The following is a 15,658-nucleotide window of genomic DNA, read 5'->3' on the forward strand; positions in this document are numbered from 1 at the left end:
CAAAAGGGGCTTCACATGTATTTGTAATATTTTATTTCTTAAACTACAGGTAGGGGGAACAGAAAAGATGGTTTATAATATACTTTTTAAAAACAATAATCAAAATGATACAATGACAGATCTTAAAAATTTAACCAACACTCAATCAGTAGACTCCATTCCTCTTTGTTTAGAACTTGAAAGTACATGTTAACATTCAGAATGAGAACACATACAATATAGGTTTTTAAAATGTACTCCAAAGCAAAGATTACATTTCATTAGTAAGATCTTCTGCTCTAACACAGCACCTATTAACTACTGAATGAGTAGTATGAACACAAACAAGAGAGGAATTCTATTGTATTAGAAGAGCTGTATGCTTGCCCAATTGCTATGATTGGAAGAATAATAATTTAAAAATTCCTTCTCTGTTACATAGAAAACCAGGCCCAAAGCCGCAGTGGAGCAAGATGCAACCATGTCCCAAATAAAATTATAAGGGCTAAGAAGAGTGCTGATTCAGACCTGGGGAGAAATCACTGTTGAATTCAAATGGGAACTGGAGTAGGGTCCCTGAATAAAACATATCAGGTCACTCCAGGAGGGAAAGGATACCTGCAAAAGGCACCACGGGAGCCTTGGTCTATACTCTGGTAATCTTAGGGAAAAGGCTCATTTTAAATGAATATACACCCAACAGATCAGTGGTTAGGGGTAAGAACAGAGGCTGAAGGAGCCTGAAGAAAACTTTTTTGGTAACAGAACTGTTCTCTATATTCTCTATTATTATTATTCATTTGAGAGAGAGAGACCAAGAGAGCACTATCAGAGGGAGAGGGAGAAGCAGAAACCCTGCTGAGCAGGGAGCCTGACATGGGGCTTGATCCCAGGACCTGGAGATCATGATTTATACTGAAGACAGACGCATAACCAGCTGAGCCACCCAAGAAACCACACAGATGCTCTCTCCCAATAATCTAATTACCCAAAGTAATAAAACAGTATTATATTTTCTTATAACGTAAGTACTTCTTTATGGTAGATGAGTAATACAGTAATAAATTTTACAAATTACTTACCTAAGGTGCATCTAAGCTGAGGCTGAAGCCTAATGAAAATTTCATCTCTGACTTCATTTAGACAGGCTTCTATCTTTGCAAATATTTCTGAAGTAAGTTTTTCACAATCTCCATCTAAAAATGAAGTACATATTATTAACTTATCAATCTATATCTTTCCACAGAAAATTAAAACATTACCAAGAATGTAAGTTCATCACAGTCAATAAATTTTGCAGAGACAAAATGGAAAACACTAAATTTCCTTAATTCTCATTCCTCTCTCTGCGCTATACCATATATTGCCTTAATATTCCCTCAGCCCAGTATCATTAGTACCAAATGCATGAGCCAGAATCAGGGCTTGAGTAAATCTCAGTGAAAGCCTTTCTCATCCAAATAGCCACAGGCCTAGTAAAAGAGCTACATATTCAGATATTCTGCCTATCCCTGAAATAAATGAAGCTATGTCTTTACATGTGATTATTACTCATTTTAGAGACAACATCTACCCATTTATTTCTTTGTATAACTTTTATTACCTCACATGAATTTGCGTCATTAAAAACTTTGTGGGTTAGTTATTACACTCCCAACTAAACCACAGTTTTTATTAACCCTTATCCTACTACTAGACATTTAGGTTGTTTCTTTTCTCACTATTATAAATATTACCATGATAAACATTTTCTAGGCACATATTTATCCATGTTTTTGTTCATTTCTTTAGGATTAAAGTCCTCAAAACAGAATTAATTGTTCCAGAAAACCAGCCCCCATATAAATCTGACTCTAATTATTCTTTTTTTTAAAAAGATATTATTTATTCATGAGAGAGACAGAGAGGCAGAGACACAGGCAGAGGGAGAAGCAGGCCCCATGCAGGGAGCCCGATGTGGGACTCCTTCCCAGGTCTCCAGGACCACACCCCGGGCTGAAGGCGGTGCTAAACATCTGAGCCACCCAGGCTGCCCTAACTCTAATTATTCTTAAGCTACAAAAGATTTCACCAAAATCTATTACAAATAATTCATATAGCCTGATCATACTCTGTTGATCTGTTTTACTATGAAACTATCTGTATTCTCCTATAACAAGAAGTAAGCATTAACCAGAATTTTTATTTGACCATGTCAAAAAAGGAGAAAACTATAAGCTTCAAAAACAACTTAAACAAATGCAATTACAACCAAGTTACAAAACTACAATTATTCTGCAAAAAATTAATATAACTGAACATACAACATGGTGAAATAAAGAAAATTAAGAGCATACTCACTAGGGTAAAGAACTGCTGAATCATTTCATTGTCTTGGGTTTACCAAGACTAATACAACACTGTATGTTAATTATGGTTCAAGAAAAAAAGAAACAAAAAATAAAGTGGCTATGCTTTATAAAAAAATATAATTAAAATTAATTCAATATTCAAGTCAAAATTTGAACAAGAAATATGCTCTTCTGTAATCATCGACTGAACTGTTACCTAATTCAGTACTGAGGTTCCTGTAATTATAGAGAACAGGAATACACAGAAGAAAAGGCAAAAGCAAAAATTCTTGTGAAAAACTGAATTTTAAAACTTAAATTAAAAAATTTAATCTCAAACTCAAACAGAGCATTTCTTATCCAACAAAATTATAACTTTAAAAAGGTCTATATTCAAAGGTGATCTGAGTGCTCTGGGATGTTTTCTTCTACATATGAAAATGGAATTATATGTTGATACAACCCTTCTGGAAAGCCATTCAGAAAGACTTTTTATATTTAAATTTTATTATCTCTTGTAGGATATAACCAGCAATGGATCCAAAGGATATGAATTATTTGTCACAGTCTTTATTCATAATTGCAAAAATAATAAGTACCCAGAATGGTCAATAATGGGAAAACAACATACAGGATTTATATATAAATGCACAACCCAAATCATGTTGAATAAAGGTAAGGATTCTTGCCCTACTAGATAGCAAGACCTAAAAAGCCACAATTAAAATAGTGTGGCATCAGTGCAGGGACAGAAAAATGGTCAACAATGGGGAACCAATGTACAAGATTTACATAAAACACTGCACAACCAAAAACAAATTGAATAAAGGTGAGGATTCTTCTACTATCAGACAGCAAGACATCAATAACCCTGGTAATTAAAATAGTGTGGTACTGACACTAGGATAGATAAAGTAACCAAGAAAACACATGTTTAGAGTTAATGAACAGCTACACACATATATGGAAGGCTATGTAACAAATGTGGCTTGGCAGATCAGTTGAGGAAAAAAGTGGAGATGGAAAGACTGGCTAGGCAATGGGGGGGGAGTGGAAGGGATCATTATCACATACAAAAATTAACTTTAGGTGAATTAAAATTCAAGGTCAGCAACAAAACTTTATGACTTTCCAGTGCAAATAGAGCTGAATGACTTTCTAATTTTGGAAAAGACTCCTTTTAAATGTCAGAAGTAGGGATCCCTGGGTGGCGCAGCGGTTTAGCGCCTGCCTTTGGCCCAGGGCGCGATCCAGGAGACCCGGGATCGGATCCCACGTCGGGCTCCCAGTGCATGGAGCCTGCTTCTCTCTCTGCCTGTATCTCTGTCTCTCTCTGTCTCTATCTCTCTGTGTGACTATCATAAATAAATAAAAATTAAAAAAATAAATAAATGTCAGAAGTATTACTAGCTACAAAAAATTAACAATTTCTGTACATCAAAAGATATCTTTATAAAAATAAAAATGTAAGATACAAATTGGGAGATTTAGCAACACATATCTGACACAAAGATAGCAACAAAGACATAGAAGCTCAAGTACATGACAATGAAACAAGTCAGGATAAGACACAAACAGGCATTGCACAAGAGGAAACATTATCAATTCTACACTTGAAGAGCTATCCAACCTCTTTAAAATTTAAGCAAGGCGAGAGTTGGGGTGGGGGGTAAAGAGGTGAGGGAACTAAAGAGTACACCTGTGATGAGTACCAGGTGATGTATGAACTGCTGAAGCACTGCACTGTATACACCTGAAACTAATATAACATTATGTTAACTGGAATTAAAATAAACATGTAAATAAAATAAAATAAAATTTGGGAAAGGCAAATCAAGACCACAAACCATTCTGCATCATTCAAATAGCAAAATTCTCCAAGTGTGAAAATAACCAAGGGAGAATATATGGATCAGGAAGATCTCTTACACATTGCTAATGGGAGTATTGATTGGTACAACCAGTTTGGACAACAATTTGCCATTATCTTGTAAATCTGAACTTAAAGCCAATGATTTAAGATTTTATTTATTTATCTAAGAGAGAGCACACATGCACACACTAACATAAGCTGGGGGGAGAGGGAGAGAGAGAAAATCTAAAGCATATTCTGCTTGAGACCTCTGTCCAGGTCCATGGGGCTCAATTCCACAACCCTGAGACCAAAACCTGAGTTGAAATCAAGTCAGATGCTTAACTGAATGAGCCACCCAGATGCCCCAGAGCCTATGCTTTGATTCTATTACTGTGGTATACCCAAGAATAGTTCTGGAAGCACTATTTATAATGGCAAACAACTCAATGACAAGTGAATGAATAAATATACTGATTTATTACAAAATGGTTATCTATAGCAATGAAAAATAAGGAACTACCAATTCAAGCAGTTTCATAAATAAATATTTATAAAAAGGAAAAAAAGGGGGCACCTAAGTGGCTCAGTTGGTTAAGCATCTGCCTTCAGCTCAGGTCATGATCCTGGGGTCCTGGCATCAAGGCCTGCATTGGCTTGCTGAGCAGGGAGACTCCTTCTTCCTTCTCCCTCTGTTGTCCCTGTTTGTACACTCTCTCTCTCTGTCAAATAAATAAATAAATCTTAAAAGAAAAAAAAAAGGTCCCAGGGACACCTATGTGGCTCAGTGGTTGAGCCTCTGGCTCAGGTCATGACTCCGGGGTCCTGGGATGGAGTCCCGCTGCCTTCTCCCTCTGCCTTTGTCTCTACCTCTCTCCCTTGTGTCTCTCATTAATAAATAAATACAATCTCAAAAAAAGAAAAAGGTCCCAGAAAACATACTGTACAACATTCTTATAAAATTAAAAACAAAGTAAAGCAGGCAATATGTTGTTTAGCAATACATATGGTAAAACAAAATATTTCAAAAAAGAAGAAATTATATAACACATTTCTGGTTAATAATTATCTTTGGAGGGGAGATGAGAATGGGATGGAGAAGACCACACAGGTAGATTAAGTTACTGGAAATATTTTAATTCTTTTGGGTTGGGAGGTGGGTTCATGGGAATCCTATTGAAAAAAATTATATATATCCTTTATTGTGAATAGAGATTCTTGGAGTTGTGGAATAGGGAGCGATTTGTAGCTGTATGTTCTCCAATTGTTATGAGACAAAACTGAACATTAACTTCTTTAAATATAAAAGATAAATTATTATTACTAACCTTTAATTCCATCCAATTGATTGGTGTGCAGAAGCTTATTAGCTTGATTATACTTCGTAAACAACTGCCAGAACACAGAGTCCTCATTAGGGCACAGGTCAGTCGCAGTGTTTTTTAACCCTTCCAAGTGTACCAAGGCTGACAGAATACAATCTAACCAACAGAGAGCATTAGCATTTTTCCATTGGACACATAAAGACTGGCAAAGTGATGTACATTTGCTCTCCAATGGCATTTCCAGTTCAGACATGCATCCTTCATTTTGAGGAGAAATCCCTCCAGTTCCAGAAACATCAACTGTAGAAGGATATCCTTCAGCAGCCAAATCAATAGTATCAGCCTCCAAAATCTCAGTCTGTTCCAAGGAATCAGCTGTCCTAACTGGATTCTGTGGACCAGTCTGTGGTAAATCAGGTAAGTGAGACGAGGTTTTATCATATGCTTCTCCATTATCTTTGCTGTTCAAAACTTGTTCACCAACAGTAACAATATGATTTTTAGTCTTTTTGGCATTTGCTAAAAGAGATGCATCTTTACACTTGGTTTCCAAGAACTTTCTTTTTTGAGGCTTATTTGGAGTGTGACAATCTTCCAAATCAGGAGAAATTAAGTTATTAAGTGATTTAGAGCCCAAAGGATAGATGCACTAGAAAGAAAAAATAAAATGATAAAAACTATAAATTCAAATAAGCTTACGTTTTATATTAGTATCTATGTCATAAAAAATAGAAAATTTTAGCATCAATACAATTTTACCAATCTAAAATTAAATGAACCAGGGAATAAACAAAATTTAATCAAAATTTTGGCTCCCTAAAGCATACTTTGCCCTAGTTAATTTGAACAATCAAGGGTTTAATCTGATCTACACTAAAGCAGCTAACAAAGAAAACATACGTACCTCTGGTTTAGTAAAAAACCTAACGTTGAGTGAACTTACAAATCTCAACAATTTAAGGAAACATTCTGTGATGGGTGCTATTCTTTTTGGGACAGGTACACTGCATAACATTAAAAACTGGAAAAATATTTTCATTTTTAGGGGGAAAATATTTCAAATAAAGAAATGTGCATTTGTAATTTCCATGTTTCTTAATTTAAAAATTGAATATTAATCTGAGAGCACATCTACATAACAATTTTTATATCTTTACTGGACTTAGAGGCAAACTGGCTGAATTTTAACAACTTCATCAAATCTCATTATCAACACGATTTCAGCCAAATATCAAAAGTGTAGACAAATCACCAAAATAACCAATTTTCCCCAAATTGGAAACTAGGAAAATATTTTAAAAGACAAATTCAAGAAATCTACGTACTATGTGTCTTCATTTAAAATAATGCCTTCTTCTATACAAACATGGTAACGGCAACTGCTACCCTGGTGGCCTCTAATGAACTGTAGAGCTAACCCTCCTGCTATCCATGCCCTGGTAGAGTTAAGCCCCAACTGCATCACTTGGGGCTTAGCCATGTGACCAGCTCTGATGTGATGTTAGCAAGCATGATGCACATGGAAGCCTGATAAGCATGGACTCACTGGGCTTGTCCTTTTGGAGCCTTCCTTCGGGAACACTCCTTAAAGAAACTTATCCATCATACGGTGAGGAGCCCAATTAGCCTCATGGAGAGACTGTCATGGAAAAGAACTGAGATCCTGGCTGACTGCTAGGGCTGTGTTCCAAGTTGGTAGCTATGTGGACATTTTAGGTTTCCCAGCCAACAACAGGTTAAGTGTTAAGAACTACCTGGGCAACCCACAGAATAATGAAGAATAGTAAGTCAAGCCATTAAGTTTTTTTAGTTAGTATGTTTTGAGCAACCGATACTGAAATGTGCTAAATCCTTTTTTTTTTTTCCTAAATCCTTTCTTAAAGTAAAGCTTCTTCTATACAAGTGAACACTATATTCATAATATTGTACTTAGGAAATTCTTTAGTTTCACAGGATAAGTTCTGGATTCTTCTCACTGTTACCAACTAGTAGTACACTCACCATCAACTAACAACTTGACCCTCAACTTTATACCTTGAGATTATTTCCTAAATCCTACCATGTCAGAAAATAGAGAACATTTTAAAACAGCAATAATAAAAAAAATAAAAATAAATAAATAAATAAATAAAACAGCAATAATTTTGTACTCATAGTCACAGACAGGTATATATCCAAAACAAAAAACAAAAACAAACAAACAAACAAAAAAACAAAACGAAAGCAGGACCTCAAAAAGGTATTTGCACACCCATACCCATTGCAGCATTATTCACAATAGCCTATAGGTAGAAGCTACCCAAATATCCATGAATGGACAAATGAATAAAAAAATGTGTATATACATACAACAAAATATAAGTCAGTCTTAAAAAGTAAGGAAATCTGGTCATAGGCTACAAAATGTATAAATATTGAGGACCTTATGCTAAGTAAAATAAGTCAGTCATAAAAAGACAGATATGGTATAATTCCACTTATATGAAGTACCTAGAGTAGTCAAATTCATAAAGACCAAACGCAGAATGGTAGTTTTCAAAGAATAGAAAAGGAAAGCTGTTATTCAATGGGTACAGAATTTGAGTTTTTCAAGACGAGAAAGTTCAAGAGATCTGCTGTATAATAACGTGAATACATCTAACACTCCTGAATTATACACTTAAAAAAATGATTAAGATGGCAAATTTCAGTTTCTTTTACAATTAAAATTTTTCTAAAAAACAAAAACAAAAAAAAATCTTTATCTCAAGCAGAGTCAAGATCATAGTGTGCACATCTTATCAGTACCCCGAATTAAAAACAATAAACAATAAAAGGGCCGTTGGGGCTGCAAAATTTAGTGGCCTAGATGGTTTCCCCCTATATTATTTGAAAATGTCTTAACAGACTTTTCTATCTATAATTTGTGCTCCAGTCATAGGGACAATTTAAAATACAATTTGTCCTTGCCTTGATTTTCCCTTTTATAAATTAATGCTTTCAGATTTTTCTCTTTATACCTTGACTTTAGCTACTACTTTGTATTTATAATGAACATATGCCATTTTGGTAACTAGAAGTTGTTAGCCTGTCTTCGAAAAAAGTAAAGTCATAAAACGATAATTCATATAGCATTAATTTTTCCATCTAGCCCAACCATGCAAGAGCATTTAAAATCTAAGGCTGAAAAAATCTAATGCTGTCTCTTTCATGGTTTTTGAGCAGCTTAAATACATTCCCGTTTTTATTCCTATAAAACAGAAAAAGGAAAACATTGCACATTACCTTATATTTGGAAAATCAGCTATAAGGTATGACTAAAAACAAAGTATAAAAATATTTACAAAAAAATTAACTTACATTTATTTTACAAATGAAAACCAAGAAAATGAATGTTTTCTTTGATGACTTAACAGTAACAACTTCAGAGCCTTATAAATTTCATGTTTTAAAAAAACTAAATATTCCAATAAAAGACTAAATAATGTAATAATAAAAAATGAGATAAAACTCCCTAGAGTTTTAAAAAACTTGAGTTTCGGGATCCCTGGGTGGCGCAGCGGTTTAGTGCTGCCTTTGGCCCAGGGCACGATCCTGGAGACCTGGGATCGAATCCCACGTCGGGCTCCCGGTGCATGGAGCCTGCTTCTCCCTCTACCTGTGTCTCTGCCTCTCTCTCTCTCTGTGTGTGTGACTATCATAAATAAATTTTAAAAAATTAAAAAAAAAAATTAAATAAATAAATAAATAAATAAATAAATAAATAAAAAATAAAAAACTTGAGTTTCAATTTATTAATTTGGAAGCAGAATCTCAATCTTAGTGCTTTTTTCAAATCAAGAAACTTCTGATGAAGAGGAGTTTCCATTGTGGTTCTTTGCAATTTGGTAAGTGAAAGAATGTTCAATGAGCTTCAAATTTTATAACAAAACTCAAAAGAAATGAACAAATTGAGTCAAAGGTCTCATAGACCAAAGATCAGTAAACTCTACCTGTAAAAGACCAGATAAATATTTCGGGCTTTGTGAGCTAGTCAAGGTCTCCAGCATTACTACTTAAGTCTGCCATTATAATACAAAAGCATCCACAGACAATGCAAAAATGATTCCATATGGCTTTATTCCAAGAAAATATTTTTATGGACACTGAAATATGAAATTCATATAACCTTCATGTATTATAAAATAGTATTTTCATTCTTGCCTAATTATTTAAAAACATATTGTTTTTAGCTTGTGGGTATCATATAGAGTTTGCTGACTCCTGGTCTAAACCAACTACTTCATAAAATATACACAGGGCTCTTACTGATTAGAACACTTTCTAAAAATTAGAGCAATAATTACTTTAAATTTTTTTTTTTACATCTGTAAAGTATAAACTTAAAATTCTTGGTTATATTATTATTTTCCTCATCACTTAAAAAAAAAATATGCTCCAAAACTAAAAATGCAAGTAATACCTCTAACTTTAACAGCCAAAATCTATGGCCCAAGGACAGGGACTTCTTTATTACAGCAGTCCATAATTAAAGAACTCTACTGAAATATTATACATTGGAAGAGGGGAAAAAAGTAGTTTTCTTCTAGAAAGATTTCTCTCTTTCCCATATTTACCATTCTACAACTTTGTTCTGAGCTAGTTAATGAGTAAATTATGTAGTCTATTTGGATAAGCTGTCAAACCCCCTAAAATCAAGCCCTCTCGTTGTTCAACAGAGCCCACTGTCTGCTTCAGAGATAGCTCTCCAGAAATTCCGTGACACTTTCTATTTTTCCCTCTCCACTGGATACAACCAACAAACGTGTTATTTTTCCCAACTTAAAAATTTCCTCCTCCAGGTACCACCTCACATCTGTATTTCTCAGTTTCTCCTCTCCGGTTTTCTATCACTAACTCCAACCAAGTTTTTACCTAATACTTTACTGAAACTATTCTCCTCAAGGTTCTCAGTGATGCCCACAACACTCCAGCCAATGGTGAGTTGAATCGTCATTCTCCTTGAGTTGAAGGTAAATAATTTCCTCCTTAAATATTTTTTTCATTTTACTTCCAGGACAAAATACTCTCCTCTTTCTGGGTTTACTTCTACCTCACTGTCCACTTCTTCTCTCACTCCTTTCCTAGTTTCACTTCATCTCTTCAATTTCTTAATGTGGGAGTGTAACAGGGCTTAATCCCTGGATCACTATCAATATTTCTAGGTAAGCTCATCCACTCTCATGGTTCAATTATTTACATGCTGATGACTCCCAAACTCTCTAACCTCATTCTCAACCTAATACCAGACACATAGATCCGACCACTTCTTTCTTTCTTTTAAAAAAAAAAAAAAAAAAAAAAAGATTTTATTTATTTATTCATGAGAGACAGAGAGAGAGAGAGAGAGAGGGAGAGAGAGGCAGAGATACAGGCAGAGGGAGAAGCAGGCTCCACGCAGGGAGCCCGATGTGGGACTCGATTCTGGTCTCCAGGATCACACCCCCAGCTGAAGGCTACACTAAACCGCTGAGCCACCGGGCTGCCCCGACCACTTATTTCATATACCTTTGAGTATTAGATACCTATCTCAAGCTTGACTGGTCCTAGCCTGACCATCCCCCCACCAAAATCTTTCTCTTTCCAAAGTCTTTCTCATTTTAGTAACTGGCAACTCCACTCTTCCAATTATTCAAGCCAAAAATCTGGTCATCATCCTTGACTCCTCTCTCTTCTACAATGTATCCCAGTCTTTCAAGAAATCCTTTTTGCCTCTACTTTCAAAATAGATAGATAATCCAACCATGTCCCATCACTTAAGCCACTATTTGCTCCTCATGGAATACTCTAATTGCCTTCCAACTAGCCCCCCTAACATCAGGTTTTGCCCATTACATATACTTTCAACACAGGAGCCACAGTGATCCTTTTAACATGCAAATCAGATTATGTCACTCCCTCTCCATTTCAGTCATAGCAAAAGCCAGACTATTTTACAATGATCTCTAGGACTCTACTTGGTCCAGCCCCCTCCTCATTATTTTCCTGACCCATCTTCATTACTGTATCACTTACTCAGATCCAGCTCTGCTAATTTCCTTGCAGTATAACAAACACACACAGGCAACCTTTACTCTCTCAGGGCCTTGTACCTGCTACTCTCCCTGCATGGAATGCTCATCCATCCCACATCCACATGACTTGTTCTCTTAGGTTTTGCTCAAACGTCACTTTCTCAATGGAGAGTTCCCTCTACCTCTCTATCTAAAATTGCTAACTACCCACTCCCTAACACTCCAGTCCCCGGGCTTGACTTTTCCCCATAGTACTTTTCATCACTTCACACACAAAAAATAAATTTTATTTATTGATTTTTTTTCCCATCTAGAATAGAACCACCTTCTTGAGGGTATATTTTTTTGCTTTATACATTGTATCCTATCCACTGAGTGCCAAAGTGGTGACACTCAAAAAAAAAAAAAAAAAAAAAAAGGTATTGAATAAATACAAAAAGAAATTTATTTCTATTTGTAAGAACGTCTGGGATTTTCTTCAAGTTATACCCAGCAAAAATATCTATCACAAACAGTATGATTTAGTTTAGAATTTTGCAAACTGATCGTTAGACTCATCTCTGCAAGTTAAAAACCTCTGTAATTCTGGGTCAACTCTACTAAATTTGGCATCTGGGGGTAAGACCCAGAAATTTTTAAAAAGTACTCTAGGTGATTCTGATAAACTGCTAGTTTACTTATAATAAAACATCTGAAATTAGAAGACTATACTCCAATTACAGTTCAGCCACCTTATGTTCCTAACTAACCCTCTGTATCTGATTTCTTATTCATAAGATGGAAATATCTACCTTTCAAAGTTCCAAGAACTAAACATGTATATAAGAGTTTCATAGTGGCACCCGGGTGGCTCAGGGGTTGAGCATCTCTACTTTTGCCTTAGGTTGTGATCCTGGGGTCCTAGGACTGAGTCCTTCATCAGGCTCCCCGAAGGGAGCCTGCTTCTCCCTCTGCCTATGTCTCTGCCTCTCCCTTATGAATAAATACAATCTTAAAAAAAAAAGTTTCACAAATTGTCAACTATGATAAAATATAGATTATGCAATTTGATGAACTCCTCTAATAAAATTTGTACCACTAGGGGCACCTGGGTGGCTCAGCCAATTAAGTACCTGATTTCAGCTCAGGTCATGATCTTGGGGTCCTGGGATCTGAGTCTTGCATGGGGCTCCCCACTCAGCAGGGAGTCTGCTTATCCTTTTCTTTCTGCCTCCACCCCCACTTATACTCTCTCTCAAATAAAATCTTCAAATAAAAAAATTATATCATTGGATACAAATTCTATAGTTAATTCTAAAAGACATTTAAATCTTTAAGTATATAATATTTAGAGATTAATAACTTTTCTAATTAAGTTCCAAAGTTTATAAACCAGAGAGATGAAAGGATAACCCTATATACCAACAACTAACAAAGACTCCCACAAGGTTAAAAAAAAAAAATCCATCTTGAAATTTTCTCCTCTCACAAGTCTAATGATAATAAAAACAAGTATCTTCATGCAGTAACTGAGGAAAAGTAACAGGAAATATTTAAAACTGTATACTAGACAGATGTAGAAACTCTGATTATCTATGTATTAAAAATATACAGTCTAAAATATACAAAACAAGTACAAATTTAAACACTGAAGGAATAAGAAAAAAGCTAAAACCTTAATACTATCTAAGATTAATACTTTACCTGCAGATCCTCACACAAAAAGATAGATTCTTGAAAACTAATTCGGTAAGTCTTTAAGGCTTTTAACTTTCCTTTCTCTCTACAAGCAGGGCAATACCCATCTGACGGGGCTTTAGCTGAATCATAATTCTAAAAAAGAAATAAAGTAAATTAAAATATAGACATTCCTAGATTGTAACAAATTACAAAAAGTTAAATGGAAAAGTAACCAAGAAAAAAAAATACAATTTTCACCTGAAAGTGTCCTGGCTACATATTTTAAACATGACAAATAAAAGAAATGCATACAGGCTTTAAATACAGCTTTTATTCCAAAAAGAATGTATCATAGTTTTAAATCTTAAATTTTAAGTGTTAAAAATAGCATCAGTTTTATTTGCAAGAAAAAAAAAAGTAATGTCAATTGTGAGGGAAAATATATGTCCCATATTTTCAGAGAATAATAAACCACAAGATCTATGTTTTATTTCTACTTTCACATATGAATAAAACACAGAGAGGTAAATACATTAATCTTTCGCCATTGCTGTAAGATTTCCGTGGAAGATACAACTTTTTAGAAGTTAATTGGTAAAATTAAAACCGAGTTTAAGTCTCAAAAAGAGGAGGGAAAAAACCAACTTTGCACTGAGGCAAAAAATAAGTTCACTAACTTTTCCCAAATACCCCACCATGTGGAGTGAAGAAATCCCTATATCAGTCCCTGGTCCAATCACTGGCAAACCATTTCCAATCTTCGGGAAATCCATCATTCCGAGTCATTGGCTAATTTATGTCACTTGAAACATGTCAATATCACTAAGGATTTTTTCAATGAACCCTGGAAAAAAAAAAGTCAATAGACAATTAAATAAAAATCCTATTTACTTTAAAAAAGAGCTATGCTATCTTATAAGATGTATATATACTAAATAAATTTGAAACTATACACCCCAAGATAAACATATTCTAAAATTGTAATCTTCAACTGAAAACCAATTACCTATATTTACTTATAAACCTAGTAAATTTGTTAGAAGATAGCAGACTAGCAATAAAGACAAAGTTTCAGACTCATTTCTATGCAAATTTATTAAAACTTATAATAAAGGCAAACTATTATTTAAATTAAAAATTATACTGATCAGAGTAAAAAAACCCAAGTTTTTAGAGTCTCTGCATAATCTAAAACAATTATGTCAGCATTATACTAAGAATGTATTTTAAAGACCCCACGTCTATTGTGCCATCGCTTGAAAGAGACAAAAGAACCCCTACTGCTTTCAACCACCAAAGTCACCAAGAAAATGCTATTTTTTTAAGTTTCCAACAATACACTAATTCATAATAAATGAACTGTACCAGACAAAAATATAGACCTGTCAATAGTACAAATTATACGTTACAAGCTTGCTTTGAGTAATTTCATGGAATAGAATCACATTCAGTAAAGTCAAAATTATAAGACTGGAGCTCAGGATAAGGAAAAATTAATTATTAAGAGTAGTTTAGATACTGATTTAAAATACTGGGAAAACAGACACAAAAGACTTTAAAGCAGAGTGAATTGCCACTTAGTAGGTATGTTGTAAAATAATTTCAAGCAAGTCTTTCCCAAATCTAAGAATTTCTTTGACAACCACCTCCTGGGAAAATGTGGCTTTCGGATACACTTTAAAAACCAGTTACTCTATTCTGTTTCAGAAGTATAAATTTTACACATATTTCAAGCCAAGGAATAATTTCAAAAATAAAAATGCTTCTAAGAAAAGTGGAAGTGAATCTCAATTTCCCATTCCTGAAGAAATATTGCTAAAGGTAGGATTTCTCAACCACAGCACTGTAGACATTTTAGACAAGATAATTCTTTGCTGTGAGGGCTGTCTTGTACACCGTAGGATGTTTAGCAACATCACTGACTTCTACCTACTAGATAGTTAAGTGCCATTGGCACTCCTCAGTTGTGACAACCAAGAAAGTCTCCAGACGCTGCCAAATGACCCCTGGGAAGCAAAGCTGTCCCTCTGAGAACTCCTGCCAAAAACATAAAAATAAGTTTGGTACTAACTTCTACTTCTTCAGTTCCTCACAGACAACACCAACTTATTATTTTTGGTTGGCTCTATCTTTAATGTACTTTAAAAAGGGAACTATAAAGGAAAAGAGTCAAACTGCTTATGGTTCCCGAGTGGCTCAAAGCATGGGCTTTATAACTGTACATCTGGGTTCAGAAATTTGTAAAACTGCTTTGTACTAACAATTTAATACAACAAAATATGTAAAATGCTTAGTACCTGAACAGACAGTATATTTTAACTCTTTATTCTGTGCTAATTTTATATTTCACTGTATGTAGCAAACATGCTGTTATCTTATAATTCTGCAGGATTCTCAAAAGAAAAATCAGTACTTTATGTATTCTGAGTAAAATGTTTCTGATGAAAATCTCTATCTGCCTGAAGGAACTAGAGAACTTTT

The 15,658-nt window shown here is 34.6% G+C and overlaps 1 protein-coding gene across 7 annotated transcripts in view; it reads right to left on the minus strand.

Moving 5' to 3' along the window:
- The window catches only part of USPL1 (ubiquitin specific peptidase like 1), a 33,584-nt gene that overhangs the window by 16,091 nt on the left and 1,835 nt on the right, over positions 1 to 15,658 (minus strand). For 3 of the 7 annotated variants that reach the window (XM_072795574.1, XM_072795575.1, XM_072795576.1), the window contains exons 2-5: positions 13,855 to 14,021; positions 13,202 to 13,330; positions 5,490 to 6,135; positions 1,062 to 1,175 (exon numbers count right to left, since the gene is read on the minus strand). In XM_072795574.1, the coding sequence (XP_072651675.1) occupies positions 1,062 to 1,175; positions 5,490 to 6,135; positions 13,202 to 13,330; positions 13,855 to 13,953 (988 nt within the window). In that variant the 5' untranslated portion in view covers positions 13,954 to 14,021. The remainder of the gene's footprint in view (positions 1 to 1,061; positions 1,176 to 5,489; positions 6,136 to 13,201; positions 13,331 to 13,854; positions 14,022 to 15,658) is intronic. The other 4 variants (XM_072795578.1, XM_072795579.1, XM_072795577.1 and 1 more) reach the window with 3 other exon arrangements.

The sequence above is a fragment of the Canis lupus genome, chromosome 24 (assembly GCF_048164855.1).
Source record: "Canis lupus baileyi chromosome 24, mCanLup2.hap1, whole genome shotgun sequence".
NCBI lineage: Eukaryota > Metazoa > Chordata > Mammalia > Carnivora > Canidae > Canis > Canis lupus.